Here is a 17410-nt window from a genome sequence, read left to right as displayed (position 1 = left end):
ATCTCTGTGATACTGTGTGTCCGCCCCAAAGCTCCTGTGACAGATGTGCTCAGCCTATCTCCTGTTCCCTGTAGGACTCCTTTAGGCGTCACGATGTGGGTGTTCACATCCAGAAGCCCCTCACAGGTGGTCGTTCTGTGCTTTGATGTCCCAGCTGCCACAGAGAAACTGGAGTTCAAGCTGTGAGAGCCTTGGGGGGCTCTGTTATAGAGCCCTTCATTTAGCCAACTGACTTACTTCCCTTTGCTGCAGGAAACAAAGCCACACAGTGTTTTTTGTTTTTGTTGTTTTTTGCTCTCTGAGTGTCAATATGTAGTTATGTCCTCCTCTTGGTGTCAACAACGTGTCTCTGTGGGAGGGAGCTGCGACCCAGAGAGCTCGTTTAAACCATGAAGAATGCAGAGATGAATGCACAGAGAGGATGCAGATGTCTCCCGAGGCCTTTCATCTTGGTGGCACACACATTATGGATTCTGATCACAGCTCCGTAATGACCCGTACATGGACTCAGCTCCTCTCCTGGAGGTGGGGGTAGAGGGTTTCTAGTTTCCTCTGAAGTGTCACAGTTTATTCAGACAGTTCCACTTGAGCAAAGTCACAGAAGGAAAGAGAGCTCCTAAAATACACACAATAACAGGAAGAATGACAGGGCCGTGGATTGTCTGAAAACAAAATGCAATAATATGTTAAGAAGTGCAGCAGAAAGTTACGCCTGCAACAACCATGTTGTTGAGTAAAATCATATCAGCAGTTTTTAATTACTGCCAGAACCCCAAAAGGGAAAAGAAGCATGATAATGGTGTGTGTGTGTTAGCAAAATATCTCATAAACCACTGGAAGGATTTTAATGAAACTCTTATAAAGTAGTCATGGGACAAACATCTACAACTGATAGTGTTCATGCTTCATATTTGAAAACGTTGTGCTCTTTGATACTTCAGTATGCTTGCTACAGTTTTAGCTTTTAGCTCCCATTTTGCTAATTTTACCTTTTAGTTGTGTTTACCTTTTTGGCAGTTCTAACCTTAAGCTACTGTTTTGTAGATTTTTAACTCTTAGATACTTTTCTACTGATTTTAGTTTTTAGCTACTGTTCTGTAAATTGGAGCTTTTAGCTACCGCAAAGCAGCAATGCTTTTAGGTTTTGTTCTGACTGTTTTATTTTTAGCAATTCAGATTCAGTTTCTTCCAGATTCACACTGCAATTTCACTAAAAATACAATTTCTCTAGCAAAGTTGTGGTGTCAAAACAATTCAAGATGGCCACCACAGCTAATTGAACAAACCCAATGCAAAAAATGCCTAATTCTTTCAAATTTGCAGATATTGAGTTAAAATGATATTCATTTGATATTCATTTCTTTGATTTAGTTCATGGAAGAGTTATGATGCCTGTTTTGTGTTGACCTCAGTTAATCCAGAGCAGCTGTTTATTTATTTTCCCAATGTTACAGTAGAGACAAACAAATACCTACCGGTAAATCTCATTCAGCCATTTGCTCAGAGGAATGTGTGAGTATGAATGGTAGATATGAAAACTGTGATGTCTTTAGAAATGTACAAGAAGCTTCAGAGGTGCTTTTATCTCCAGTTAGAGATCCTACCTGACAGTTTAAAGTGCTTGGTTTTTCTCACCTCTTGAAAATCTAAAGAAGATTTTAGGTTCCATTCTGACAAGATATGGTTTTGGCCCCTGCTAAGCTGTCACCATCGGTCTGTGGTAGGAAAGAGGAAGATTCATGTGCAGACATATGAGCCAGAGGCTGCCAGGTGAGGAAACAAACAAATCTTTGTGAATAAATAAGCGAAACTAAAGGTGCCGCAGCAGACAGGGAGTCCAAAGTCACCAGAAGGTAAAACAGAGCTAATTAGGCTCGAGCACAGATGGCAGTAGAAAAGCCTATTATATTTATAATTAAAATGTAAATTTTTATAAGTTGACATAAAAAGGACCAAAAGCTTAACAAATTAAAGGCCTGGGATTTCTTAAAGAAATCACCCACCACCTTTCATACTAGAGGTTTAGACTAAGATAATATGATGAGAAGTGACAGAGTTAAAGACCTGCTTCCTGTCATGCTGCTGATGGTGTTTCCTCCTCCACAGGAAGGCTGATGATAAAAAAACTCCCAGAAATGTAAGAAAAATCTGGAGCATAGACACTGTTCTAAAAAAGCATCACCTGTGACCTTGACCTTTGAACCCACAACATTGAAATAAAAAAGGATCCACTTTTACCTATTAGGTGTCCAGCTGTGTCCATTCCTATGGTTCATGGTTGTAGAGTTAGAGCTAGAGTTAGAGTTAGAGCACCTGTGACCTTGACCCTATGGCCTAGAAATCAATTGGGATCACCCATGAGGTGTCCAGCTGTGTAGTTTGACATTTCTACATTACACAGTAGCAAAGTTAGAGCACTAGGTCTCCAGTGGCCTTGATCTTTGATCTTCACCTTAGACCAAATAACAATCAAAATGTATTCACTTGTTTGTTTTGACAATCCTAACGTTTCCTGTAAATTTCACCCACATCTGTTATTAGTTTTTAAGTAACCTTGCTACCAGAAGGACGAACAAACAAACCAACACTACCAAAAGCATAACGTGTTTGGTGGACTAAAGACTGCTTCTGACTGAGACTGTTTCTGTGCTGTGGTTGACTCTGAATCTAGACTGGAAAACATCAAATAACCCATTCTTTAATAAATGCAAATATACTTGCTGGTTCATACTTGTGGCAGCATCATCCTAGCGTGGTCAGGGTTGTGTACCACGTGTAGTAGCTGCATCTTGACACAGTCCAAGGGAGTCAGGACAGGGCGTGCCTGGGAAGTGATTTGATTGTGGGGGTTTAGGTAGTTACATGCTGCTGGTACATGGTGAGGACGCAGGATCGACACAGATAGAGCAGAAAAAATCTAGCAAGTGCAAGAGAGTAGGATTTCATGATTGCCTTCACACTGAGGGAGGTTTTCCTAATTTGCTGTGATTCTGTTGTGTAGGTCACGGAGAGTGTCTCAAACAGAAAACAAGAAAATGAAAACAACACACAGACTTAAAAACCTGCAGATCTTCCAGACCTTAAAATCTATTTTTTCAGATGCATTTTTTTCTGTCAGTGTCCAGTGGTAGATTTGTGCAGACATTTGTTGTACTCAGCTGTGCTTCTTTCTGTGGTCCGTTATGGTTGTCACCTTGCTTGTCTGAATCCTCCCAGGCCAATGGAAATCCAAAGGACTGTATTTTCTGTTTTTCTGCTAAAACATCAAGCCCCAGTCTCTGTCCGACTTACTTTTCCACACTCAGGCAGAGTCCCATTAAAGCCTCTCTACTTCAGTTTGACTTTTTAAAGCTTCAAAGAAACATTTAAAACCCTTTAAAGCAAAGTTTTGCTTAGGTCAAAAATATTTCCTTTTGCCTCAGAGGTTTTATAAGCACTTTGTAAGATAAGTCCAACCTTCACAAGCAGAAACAGCTTCGTCTTTGCAGGGGAATAACTTTAATGAAAAAAAAAGAGTTTTTGTAGATGCAGTTGATCATTTGGGATCTGCTATTGTATAATAAATAATGTTGTCTAGGATCTCCCAATAAAGTTTTGTTAATTTCATCAGGATAAGGAATGTCTCGGGATTGGTAAAGTGCCTAAAAGGTACAGTTTTATGGACTTAGCTATTCAACATGTTGTTCATGGTTGTAAGCAACAAAGCCCCAGTGCGTAGCTGTGACAAAGTTTCTGCTTCAGAGCCAGGCTTTTTAGTCGAGGCTGCCTGTAGCACTCAATCCAAATGGTCTCCATTTCTGGATGGAGCAGTGTACCAGAGCCCACCTTTAGTAATTTATGTACTTTAGTAAGTAATATACAATGAAAACAGTCATATTCCACCTGCCCCTTTTACTGTAGTTGCTATGAGAGATCTCCTAAGTCATCTGTACCAAGTAAATGATTTATGTCAGCTAGATTAAAGTACTCCTATACTTTAGTACAGCCAGACTTTAGACAATTGGGATATTTAGTTGTTATGTTTAAGCTTTTACAAGATAAAGTCAGAAAAATTATTTGTGGACTAAAAATATTCATGTTGACAGATGAACATAATTGATGACATCGAGTTGCAGAAGGAGAACATTGCATCAGAGTTCAGTTCACATAAATGGAGCATCTTCAGTTTCAGAGCTGGAACTGTACACTTTTTGTTTAAATTGAAAAAGCTCCTCAGATGAGAAACAAAACATTTTAAACAAAGAGGAAAAAAATGCACTTGTTTTCTTTTTAAACTGATGATTTCCTTCTTCTAAAATAACATTTAAAGCAAATTAAGATATTTAAAGTCTTCCTTTGTGGATAAAAATGAAAACATTTAAACAATCCCAGATTATATTGTTCTTAAGATTTTGTACTGCTGAAAGTGGTGTTTAGATCCCTTTAATCAACATTCTCTACTGACCAAAGTCAGCCAGCAATTTCACCTGTCATTCAGCTACCTCTGAGAGCTCTAACTCTACTTCCTCTCACTAAAACCATCTAGGTCAGTGATGTCCAATCCTGGTCCTGGAAGGCCACTGTTCTTCATTGTTTAGGTATCTCTCTGCTGTATCACACCTGATTTGAATGACTGAGTGATTCGCAGGCATCTGCAGAGCAGGGAAACATGTAAAACATGCAGGACAGTGGCCCTCAAGGACCAGGACTGGACACCACTGCTCTAGGCAGTCAACACACATTAAATGACAATGATTCCTGCAGGCTTACCACATAAGTAGGATTTTAATTTTAGAAAAAAGCCTAAGTTGTGCTACCTTTGTAGCACATATACTAAAATTGGAACTATACAGAAAAGATTAGTATGGTTCCTGGGGCACAAAGGTGACATGCAAATCCATCACAAAGCCACCTAGAGACAAATGAGACAAACCATTCACACTCTCACTTCCACCTAAGGACAATTTAGAGTTACCAATGAAACTAACATGCATGTTTGTGGTCTGTTGGAGGAAACCAGAGTACCTGGAGGAAGTTCCGGCGTGCACAGGGAGAACATGTAAACTGCATATAGAAAGGTCAGGAGGTCAACCTGAAACCTTCCCACTGTGAGGAGACAGCTCTAACAACTGTCACTGTGCACCCGGTAAAAAAATACAAAGGTCACAAAAAAGAGCTCAGTAGTCCTGATCAAAAGTTAACTGCTTACAGGCAAGCTTAAATAAAAATAAAAATAAAAAGGGTGCACTGATGGTTACAAGTGACTTGTAATTTTTTCTTAAAACAAAAAATCAAAGACAAACAAACTGTGACAACTAGTATTGCAAGTGCCCTAACAGAGCAGTAATCAAGCAGTTGAAGACAATGAATAGATGGATGGATAATAAGCAGGAGAAAGAAAAACAGACACACAAAGGGATACAGTCTTCTTATCCCCCCTTGATTCTCCTCCCTCTCCTGAGCCTGTCTTTATCTCCAGTCTCCAAACCCTCACTGGCTGGTTCTGCTGCATCCTGGGATTTACTGTCTCCTCCTATGCAGTAAGGCCCCATGGAATAATGGGGGGGGGTTCTGATCACCGGTCCAGCCTGTGCCTGTTGATCCATGACGTTTTGACACATTTTCCACATCCATGGTGCGTTAGGAGAGTTGAACCCAGATTTCATATTTCCATATGCAGCCTCGACAGGTGGATGAGGATACCACCAGGGGAAGGGTTACCTGGTTTGACATCTATAGATAAAGTGTGTTATAAAGTAGTCTCAAAAGTATTCAATTTAATTCAATTCAGTTTACTTATATAGCGCCAATTAACAACAAAAGTCATCTCAGGGCGCTGTACAAAACCATTCACATACATTATAAAGAGCCAATTAGTAAAAAGAATCTATCTAAGGAAGCCAGCAGATTGTCTTGAATCTTCACTTTGTCTCAGTCTCCCATCCTGAGCAACACATTGGAAAAGAAAACTCTCTTTTAACAGGAAGAAATCTCCAGCAGAAGCAGGCTGAGGATGGGCAGCCATATGCCTTAACCAGCTGGGTCAAGCATACAACAAGATTTGTATGCATACAAGCGTACAGCAAGATTTGAATGTGTACAGCAGAATTCACATATGCATATTGCACAATGCACAACTTAAAGTTTTTCAAATGTACACATTTCAAACGGTCCCCCTAGGAATATGATACGCAAAAGAATAAATGTGTGTGCGCAATCATCTGCTGAGGTCTGATCAGTTAACACAGGTGCACATATCAGCTTGCCTGTTCTTGTGACTTTTCAGACTTCATGCTCCAGATTTACACTCTAATCACTTTAACTCTGAGCCATAATAAAATTTTCTGCTTTAATAGAAATAATGAAATTCTGACTTTGCACAGTAGCTCATAAAACCCTATATTAAAACACAAAACCTTACCTTGACGTTACTGTATTTCAAAAATGTTAATTTTGTAGACTATGCATCTAAAACAAAAGACACAAAATGGGAAGATTATTCTTCTTCTGGAAAAACTACCAGAAAAAATGTCAAGAGCAGCAGCGTCCTCTTTTGCCAGTGCCCTAGCCTCTACCAGTAGACAACTGAGACGATGGCGGGGCAACCACTACATGGTCCATTGTCTGAAGTAAGTATGAGCTAAACATGCCTGTAGAAAGAAGCTCTCGGAGAGCGCAAACATTCCCCAAGGCCATAGGGTCATGAAAAAATTGTCCGATCTGGATTGTGATCCTGTTTGTTTGTTTTTTGTCTCTTTGTTTGTTTGTTTTTTTGGGGGGGTTTTTTTGTGACAACCCCAACGTTTCCTGAAAATTTCATCAAAATCAATCCATTAGTTTTTAAGCAATATTGAACACAGTATTACATTTGTGAATCTGGTGCGTAAAGAAAGTCTTAAAAGTCACAAACAAGCTGATCATGCTGACTAATTGATCCGCAGCAGATTATTGGTGCATGAGCATTTGACAATTTGTATTTAATTTGAAATGTGTGCATTTAAGAAACTGTTCATACATTTGTGCATCATGCCATATGCGTCTGTGAATTTTATTATACACATACAAATCTTGTTGTATGCTTTTGTGAATACTTTTGAGACTAATTTAGCTTCATAGTGTTTTTGAGAGTTTCATTAAAATCTGTCAAGTGGTTCATGAGATATTTCACTAATAGACAAACAAACCCACACTTACCCAATAATATAACTGCCTGCTTTTCAGGGTGATGGGCAAGAAAAAGTATTTCAACCTGGAGAGACTCACACGAAGAGATAGAGACAATTAGAGTGTTTTATTGGCTAGAGGTCTTTGGCGCTCGGGCCCCGGCAGATGACGAGTTTGCAGAGAACCGCTGTGAGCTTGAATGATCGAAGTAGGGTGAGAGATTAGGGTGGTCATCCCCCAGGACCCGGACCTGGTGGTGGCGTAGAGGACGAGGAAGGGGAGTCCAGAGGAGCACACGAAGGAGGGTGGAGATCGGGGAGGCGGTGGGACGAGACTTGGCTGGCGAGCAGGAGGAGCCGTGGACGGGGAGCCTTATATCCTGCACCTGGATGCGATTTGACAGCTGGGAGCGAGGATCCGAGATGAGTGATGCTGGACAGCTGGGTGAGTCTGCCAGGCTGAAATTGCGGCAAGCCTTCACTTGTGAGCTTTATCTTGAAAGTCTAAGTTAAAACCCAGCTCTCTGCTGCACATGGTGTTCTCATCTGTGGAAAGGTAGTGGTGCTGTGAGAATTGTGTTTCTCTCTTTAACACCCACCAACCATGCCTTATGAGCGACAGGCTGACTGAGATGGGGTGCGATGAATTACAGGCTACCTCACAGAGAGACCACAGTACATCATATCCAACCCTGTGGTCAGCAGCACAGGGGACTGGGCTCTCTCCTGACCTGGTCACTCTGTACACCCCTGATTTCCAGTATAATTTTGGGCTTTGCCATGTCCAAAAGTACTCAGATGAATCTGCGATAGTTGGTTGTGTGAGAGAGGACAGAAGGACAGCAGGGGGAGTACAAGAGCCTGGTTGAGGACTTGGTGAGGCGTTGCAGGTCCAACCATATGCAGCTGAACACTTCCAAGACCAAGGAGATGTTGGAAGACTTCTAAAAGATCAAGCCTGTCATATATTCCATGTGTATCAATGGGGTTGATGTGGAGATGCTCAGGACATATAAATACCTGGATCTTCAGCTGGATGACAAACTCGACTGGTGTCTGAATATAGAGACACTCCACAGGCAGGAACAGAGCCCCCTGCACATTCAGAACAAACTGAGGTCCTTTAACTTCTGCAGAAAACTGTTGCAGATTTTTTTTTCTGGCCCATTGTTTTTTTTTTAACCTTCATGGAGTCCTCAAAAAGGAGAAAAAAATTGAGAGAGGTAAAGAAGCCCTTGTAACTTTGGGTTAACTTGACCCGAAGGCCACAGGTGGATTAAATGACTCTGATTTTGTATCAGGATCAAAAACTCTTAATCAGGACCTTTCAGCACATTAAGTTTTATTTCACTTCCACCACTTTGTTTGGGTGCTTAACTATTTTATTGTTCAAGTGAGTTTATTTCTACTCACCGTCATTATAGTAAGAGAATCAGTGTATTTTTTATTTTACCTGTAGGTGGTCACAATGTTAAAACCGATTGGTGTCTGAGCACCACTGGTGATTCAACATGACTCCTGTAGCAATGTCAAACCTTTTATTTTGTGTTCACACTGTGCCAAAGCAAAAAGAAACACTGTGAAACCTCACCGTAACTAAACATGTCATTGTCTATTTTCCAGCACTTAAGCGTTCATTGAACCTGTTGAGTAATTTGATGCTATTTTTAGTTGTCTGAGTGCAGCACTCTCAGTGAGAAGTGACCAAATAGCATGGTGACTTGTTTGAAGTGATTAGCTTTGTTGGTTTCAGTCATTTCTCCAGTCAAAAGGGTCACAGTACACTTGGGTCTCAGAAGCTGTAGCAGATTTTGATATAAGCAATATGGCTCACCGCAAAGGGCAGAATTTTACAAGAGGGCTTGAAAAGAGAAAAGTTTTCCATTTATTGTGTGTCAGGTCAGTTTAGGGAGTGGAAGTATTTGGAGAGTGGGCTCTTCTCTGAGTTGGTCATCACCCCTGTTGCCTCCATGAAAAGGTGTCACACAGAAGGAGGAGAGAGAGGGGGGGGGGGCAGAGGACAAGGATGTGCAGTCATGAAGTGGGCTCAGCATGGTAGCCAGAGGTGACACGGGGCCACCACTATAAGCAGATAAATTGAAATACGTATGCAGCCTAAACTAATGTTTACATGGATAGTTTTCAGATTCCCAGGTGTCAGTGAATGCAGCATTGCCAGCACTGTCGTTCATCTCTCCTCCCTCACCTTTATGATTTATTGGTGCTGTGTGACATTTTAAAGTAAAACGAAACATGGTTTGTCTGACTGTTGTTTACAGATGCTAATATTTGAAGACTAAAGGCAGACAAACTTACCATACTAACGAGACAGGACAAACCTCCAAACAGCAGGAAACTGAGCTTCATTCAGCCACAACATGACAAATGTTTTGAAGTAGTTTAGTACCATTTCTGCACCATTTTAATTCATATTTCTGATCATAATACAGTATGATCTTGCCATGTTAAGGCAGACTGCATTTTATTAAAAGAATGTAAACATTGTAATATCACCAAATGCAGATGGCTAGTTAAATTGATTTTATAAAAACTAATTAATTTTAAACTTCTTCAACTAAAACGTTTTTAAACTTTTCTCAGGCCAGCAATGGGAAAAGAGCAGTGTAAAAAGAATAGAGGGAATGAAAAAACATTGAAGAAGAGGACTAAAATACAACCAGAAACATTGTTTTGTCAGGACAGAGCAGCAACAATATTGTCTTCATTTCTACAGTTTAAGGTATGTATGAAAATATGTGTCAAATTTTCTTTAAAATTGAAAACTAGAACAAACTGTTTCCAACTCTGATGGAGTCGTAAAATGCTGCAGATTCACTCACTATAAAACATTTTAAATGTCACAGGGCAAAAACCTAAAGTATTCTAAACAATTACATCATCATGAGGCGATACGGGCAGCACAGTTGTTGATGCTGTCGCCTCACAGCAAGAAGGTCACCGGTTCGCCTCCCAGCCTCTGTGTGGAGTCTACATGTTCTCCCTTTGCACACATGAGTTTCCTCTGGGTGCTGCAGTTTCCTCCCACAGACCAAAAACATGCCTGCTAAGTTTACTGATAACTCTAAACCGTCCCTAGGTGTGAGTGAGAGCGTGAAAGGTTGTTTGTCTCATTTGTCTCTATGTGGACCTGAGATGGACTTGCAAATTGGCTAGGGTGTTCCACATATTTAAACAGAGACTGCTAGAGATAAATACCAGTTGCCATGCAACCTGAAAGGAGAAGTGGGTAAAAGAATATGGATGGATAGATGACCATCTTGAATCAGACTTACTTCAGAAGTTAACCCATTGTTGATGTACATTCAATAATTACTTTCTGAAAGTTTCATTAAAATCCATAAAGTGGATCATTACATACTTTGCTAAAAGTCAAAAAAGGTTGACTTCAGTAGTTAAAGCCAAAGTTTTAGTTCAAAAATCTGTAAAATTGATTGGGCTACAGCCATTTTTTGCGAAGTTTAGTTGGCTGTAGTGGCCATCCTAAATTGGATTGACTCTAAAAGTATATTATTTGTAGATGCATACTCAATGATTACTTTCTGAATGTTTCATTAAAGTTAGTGCAGTGGTTCATGAGATATTTTGGTAAACAACATACAAATATGCACAAAACATTGCCAAAATATTACCCAATATTGGTGATGGGCAATTATTTAAAAAAACAGAGCTGAAACTGTATTTCATGCATATAAAAGTGATCCATAAAACTTCACCTCTAGGTGTCTGGTTGATCAGTTTATCCATGTAGCACATTCGGTGTCTGCACAACTTAAAAATTGGCAAAACCCAGTGGGACAAACAGGTGAGAAACTACCAGCAAAAAAAAGTGAAGGTAATGGAGCGTGCTAATGGGTGCATTCATTAGGCCTACCGTCTCCACTGCTGACCCAATCTGCCACTCTCCACAGCTCTCACAGTCCCCGAGGAGTGAGTCATTGCTCTCTTTAAATAATGCACCTCATCAGGGAGCTCCAGTCTGTGCCATTTACAGCCCTTCATTCTGATGACAAGTGGATTTTAGAAAAGAAACCAGCAGCTTCGGACTGTGGGGCCTAAGCATCCAGCTACTTAAGGAGCAGGTAATCTGCTCCTTGCCTACACTTTGAATTAAACACATGATCAGGCTCAGCACTGCTGGCCCAGTGATCAAGAGCTCTCAGAACCAGTCAAGAGCCTTGCTGCTGTTGTGTTAGCAGAAAGACCCACCATGAGGTTAGCTACAGAGAGAAGTGATGCAGGGAGATGTTACTGTACCTGCAACGCCTGACAGCTGGAGAAAATTCTGCCTCCACACACACACCTACACACACACACACACACACTCTGTGCCGCACCATCCAACAAACTCCCGGTCAGATGGTGAGCTTGTAATTAAGAAAGCTGGAGTGGATGTCATCACCCAGAAAGTAGTTATCATGGAGGTGTTCTAGGAGGCAGAAGCAGGTTTAAATTCAGTCAAAGCTGAGGAGATTACATAACTCTCTTTAGGAAAAGGACTCTAAAGTTGCCAGGAGATGTGGGCGGCTGTCAAAAGAAACTAGAGAAAATGCATTTTCTGCAAACATGCTGTTTGCTGAATGATTTTGCTGAAAACTGAATGAATGAATGAAACAGACAAATGATATAACTGAAGTGTCAAAGTTAAAACAAGCATAACAATCTAAAATCAGTTAAACAGTATCTAAAAGCCAAACTAGCAAAACTGTAGCTAAAAGATAAAATTAGCAATATAGTATGAACCAAGACAGTAGTTTAAAAACTGGTGGTGCACAAAGATGCTGTGGCCTCTCTCGTCCCAGTGTGAAGGTTTATGTGCATGTTTTTGTCTCCATGTGCTGTGATACAGTCAGGAATTGTTGGAGATGGGGAGAAGCATTTGAGCTGTCCAGTTGTGTGAAAAGAAGTTCCGTACAGACTGCAGGAAGGGCAGCCTGCCGGCCGAGTGCCGACACACAGAAAGTGGTCTGCTGGGAGACAGAATCACACAACACAGCTGTTATCACAGAGTGACATAACCTTTTCTTGCCAATCAGTCACTCCATTGGGTGAACAAGATGGATATTTACAGCTGCAATTACAAACCCAGCATGCATTTCATTTTGTTTTTAAACTTGGGCTTGTCTCCATAGCAACGTCTCTGGCTCAGTAGACGAGCTGTATCGGCTGGCATCTTTCCATACAGACAGAGGTCGGGACTCACTGGGTAGCCTGAGCGTCCTGGAGTTGTGTCATCGGAGCTGGGCCATGAGACAGTGATGGAGTGGAGAAAAATGTTGGAAAGTCAGCTACTTCACCTTCTGTTTTTAACTGGAGCATTTTTGGCGGCAGATGGCTACCATGGAGACCGTGAATCCAGGCTGGTGGAATGACGTGATTAGTGAGCCACACTGATTGCTAAGACAGGCAAGTCCCCCTGCAACCCGGGCATTAGGAGACATGACGGGTGCTGCAGGACTTTTTTCCTTTGCCAAGAAGAACCCCGATGCATGGTTTATATCAATCTCAATGTAAATTTTATATAGCAACTTTAAAACAACTGGAGGTTAACCAAAGGGCTTCATAGTCCAACTAGACAACAATACAATACAATCAAATATAAAACAATAATAAATGGATAATAAAATACATAAAATGACAGCACAAGCAGATCAGATCTAGTAACATCTTGCTTTGTTTATGTCAAAGTAAAAAGATGAGATTTAAAAGTCTTTTATAATCTGAATTTTGCATATTTTGAAGGGGAGACTGTTCCAAAAGTTTGGGGTGGCCACTGCAAAAGCCCAGTTACCTTTAGATTTTAATCTGAATCTTGAGACCTAAGGGGGAGAAAGTGGCTGATTGACTGGAATTCCTCTTACTGGTGTGTAGAGGAACATCAGTTAAATATGGTGTGGCAAGATGATTTAAAACTTTAAATGGTAATATTAAAACTTTAAACCCAATTTAAAAACCAGCAAGATGCCAATGAAAAGATCCCAAAATACTTCTTTGTAGTAATTAGAAGATGAACTGCTGTAATCTGGAAGGTTTGTAAGCAATGCAGAGATGATTTATCTAAATCAACAGAGGTCCAGATGGAGAGTGATTAAAGCATGAATAACTTTCTCCAGGTCTTTTAAAGGAAGATATGACTTCACTTTGACAATAACTGAGTTGGAAAAAGCTGGACCTAACAACTGCACAAATCTGTTTATCCAACTTTAAATAAGTTGTCAAGTTGTTAACACCCAGGTTTCTGACAGCAGACTGACTGTTCTGAGCCAAAGGACCAAGATTGTCTGGATGAATACAGACAATTTACTGAACCAAATCACTTGGGTTTTATTTTCATGAAGAATAACAATGTTTACTTCATGTTTACTTCATCAACTGCTGTCCAGGTTAACAGGTAGACCTACCTGGATAACAATTGTGAAACTATGAATGACCTTTGTTGTCCATTTCTTTCACCAAAGATCTGGAATACTGATCCATCTGATCCAGGTTTCCACTGTGGGACCGTCCATACCAGAGCTTAGAGAAATTGGCTCTACATCTGGTTCAGGCTCCTTTTTGAACCATAAAGTTTGAAAAAGCAACTGTTTTTCTTTTGTTTGTTTGTTTGTTGTTGTTGTTGTTTGCACTGACAAGGATTTCCTAAAGAGATCCTAACTTCCTGGGATTGTTTTAGCGGTTGATAAAAAACTGCCAACTACCTGCTTGCACTTATTGGTCTTTTTGCAGTCTAAATCGATCAATTGGTGGATACTCCTATGGAAAAACAAAGTACAAGTCATGGTACTGGTTAGTTCTATATACAAGTGCAACGAGACAGTTATTCCATGAGAAAAGAAAGAAAAGTTTGGCCACAAACTCAACTGCCTGGTACTTCTCCTGTCTGATTTCTCATGAGTCTCTTCAGACCTTAGAAAGATGCTTTAACTTTTTATGATCTAACTTCAACAACTTCTAACTTAACAATATCTAACCTTGAACTCAGGAGTGTCAGACTCATTTTCATAAGGGGCCAAAATTATAAATCTGATCAAGGGCTAATCTTTTTTCAATGTTTTCTTAAATAAATAAATAATATTACCAAATTCAGATTTCTTGTGTCAAAGGTTTTATAAAAAATATGACATATTGTAATGGGAAAGTAGTAAAAAAAAAGAGTAAACTTAATGTGTGATTAATATCCAATATTACATATTTTTTTATAATCAAAGGAGGGGAATGGAATGGGAAAGTTTATTATAAAGGTAACACCTGTTGTTATGTCTGAATTCCAAGTCCCTTGAGTTCTCACAAAATGAACCTGTTTACAGGAGTGATGTTGAATTGTCTCCTCATGGGAACCAGACTGACTCGCTCCTCGGTAGCTCCTCCTTCTGGTCCAGTATTTCAGTGTCTTTAATATAAGCTCCGATGGTGACTTTGGGGACCAGAGCTATGATTCGGAGCTGGGACTCTGACTATGATTGTTAATTGTCTTTAAGGCTCTCTGTATGTCGTGCACCATACATAAACAAACCTCATAGAATGATTTCATCTAACAGTGCCTGGAAATAGTTTTTATTTCCACAACACATAAAATTTTATCCATCAGAACAAACAGAACTGACTGGAATCCTTTAAAATAAAAGACTTTTGTTCATTTTCTATGTATTACTTTTTATCACCTTTCTGAACTGGCTTTTAATTAAAACATTTTACCACAGACATCAAAAAGCTTAAGAAAACCCTAATTAAAAATTCAAAGAGCTTCAAACATTTCACCTTCAAATTATAAGCAGGGCTTCAGTGATTAGTACAGTTGTGTCACTACCTCCACCTCTTCTTCTAAGGTTCACTCCTCTCCTCTCAACTCAAATGGATTCAAGGGAGCTCCAAACTTTTTTTTCACCTTCAAAGTTGAAAAAGTTATCATGGGAGCTTGGTATTAAATCCATTTTATTTTAAATAAGCACACCACAGAGACTCTTCCTCTCAGCACATAGCTGCAGAGGCCTAGCTAGTCATGTGCAGCACTGGTCCTTGTGTCTGAATTGTTTCTGAACGGCTGCCACACAAACTATTTAAACTGATGGAGATTCAGTAATAATTTAACCAGATAAAATCATGTGATGGTATTTTTGGTTCACTAGACAGTTCTTAACTCTACAAGAAATATTTTTAACCTTGCAAGATATCATTACACACCTAGGTTTATATAATTAAATAGCTAAGTATTAAGTAAGAAGTGCCAACAGGAAAATGTGACTTCTTCAGTTAGAAACTGAGTAAGACATTTTTAGCAATATTCAAATCTAGGCTTTGGCAAACTAGACATTAATTAAACCTGACAGACTTTTTGTTGCGTTAAACCATTTAAAGCATTCAGTTTCTTCACTGCTTTCCCAAGAATCCTTGGTCCACATGTCAGTGTTCTTGTTAGTGTAAATGTGGGCTTTAGCTTCTGATCTGGCCTCTGAAAATGGTGATCAACAAAAGATATTTGAGTTTCAGCTTTCTTCAATGCTTCATCCAAAGGACAAAAGCCTAGCAAATTACCCCCCACCCCATGACCAACACACACACACATACATAGATCTATGACCTGTGATCATTGATAGCAGCTTAGTGTAAAGCTTTGTGTAGGCTCTGTCCTCGACCACACTAGCCTTTGTTTCCTTTTTTCTTTGTTTTTCTCTAAAAACCTGACCTTTGCTGCTGCCACCAATCACCTGTTTGCTGTAAGCTGCTTTTAATGAGCTCGCTTTGACTCGTCTTCAAAGCCTTGGGACTATTTTTCACCTTCGTTGGAACTAAATCCAGCAGCAGTGTGGCAGCAACCTGAACCTTTGGAGCAGAAATCCAGGACATGCTCACTCAGAGGCAGTCAGATCTGGAAGTAAAGCCCCCTGCGGGCGTGTTGTGTTTGCAGCCCACCAATGTTCATTAGTTTGTTGTTTTCCTAACTACAGAAACACAAGGAGGGAAGAAAAGCAAACATAACAGGTTCACAGAAATAAACAGAACATTCTTTTTATATAGAAAGATTCACTAGTGCTGGCAACTGTGTTACTTTAGCGCCATGCACGAGCTTCTTTTCACCACTGATTATAGAATATATTGGTGAGATTCCAAAGAAAAACCCACTGAGGTGACCGAGTTTTACAAGAAGTGTGTAGCATTTACTGTTTCTCTGTGTTGTGTTTGTGTGTCACTGCTGTGTAGTGTCCAAACTCTGGAAAGCTGTGAAATCCTCCTGGGTCCAGAGGTGACATACGGTCCTCCAGGCTTGGATCTCTTTTGCCCAGTAGCCATGACCATCGCCCACTGTGCCGAGGTGGACGCAGAGAACTGGAACATCCAGCTCAAAAGGAAAACCCAGGACAGTAAATGGGAGGTGAGCTGCAGGCCCAGCACCTGTCAACTGCATTACAGAGCTTCAAATCTAAGTCAGGCTCACACATGCCATTCAGCTCGCCTCGGTTAGGTTTCCCTGCAGTGGCCTTTTTACTTTCTTTGTAGCTAAATGTCAGCAGGAATAGAGTTTGGTTGTCCAGCAACCAGACAGATCTGTCAGCTCTTTTTAGTTGCTTTGGCTGCATGTGTCACCTTGACAAAATAAAGCCAGTCACCACCTTTTATCTAATGATGGGCATGTTGGATACATTAACATTAGCTTGCCAGCATCCAGATGCATATTGCTTTGCTCATGATGATAACAAGTAAACATTGAAAAATAAAGCAAAGGGTCCCAGGTAAACTCACATTGGCACATTTTTTTTCTGGTGACTACAACACAATTGTTTCCATGCATGCCACTGCAGCTGTATCTGTTGGAATTTTTGAAGTCACATAGAAGATTCTGCGTTATTTTTAATATGATTCTGGGAGATAGCAAATTTAAGAACACCAGGACATAAAATAACTGCTAATCAAATGGAGAATGGTTACATTTAAAGTCAAACATGCTGTAAACATGAGCTCCTTGTTATGAAACCCCAGAGATGTTTTCTGACTTCCAGGTCATAAAACGGTGGAGCACAGACAGGAACACAGAATGACTGGTTAGTGTAATGCATCCAAGATCCAAGTTTAAAACCCATTTAGGGATGATTTTTCTTTTTAAACAAACCATAGCTAAGTGGTGATGTAAAACCAACATAGTAATTTACAAAACTTTCACTTTTTTTCAATAAGAATGCATTGTAAAGAACTACTTCCCACTTTTTTGAACTTAAGAATGTCTTGTGCTCTTCATCAACGTGATATCACTGAAC

The 17410-nt window shown here is 40.1% G+C and overlaps 1 protein-coding gene and 1 non-coding gene across 3 annotated transcripts in view; both read left to right on the top strand.

Annotated features, from left to right (window-relative positions):
• The window catches only part of unc5db (unc-5 netrin receptor Db), a 360215-nt gene that overhangs the window by 296355 nt on the left and 46450 nt on the right, over positions 1–17410 (top strand). For both annotated transcript variants that reach the window (XM_017434898.3, XM_017434897.3), the window contains one exon: positions 16359–16530. In XM_017434898.3, coding sequence (XP_017290387.1) covers positions 16359–16530 — 172 coding nt within the window. The remainder of the gene's footprint in view (positions 1–16358; positions 16531–17410) is intronic.
• Positions 4790–4898, top strand: LOC112451332. Its single transcript, XR_003040139.1, has one exon. It is a non-coding gene; the product is annotated as a U6 spliceosomal RNA (small nuclear RNA).

The sequence above is a fragment of the Kryptolebias marmoratus genome, linkage group LG1 (assembly GCF_001649575.2).
Source record: "Kryptolebias marmoratus isolate JLee-2015 linkage group LG1, ASM164957v2, whole genome shotgun sequence".
In the NCBI taxonomy this organism is placed as follows: Eukaryota; Metazoa; Chordata; class Actinopteri; order Cyprinodontiformes; family Rivulidae; genus Kryptolebias; species Kryptolebias marmoratus.
Note: the sequence above shows the minus strand (reverse complement) of the source record. Positions and strands in the feature narration are given on the sequence as shown.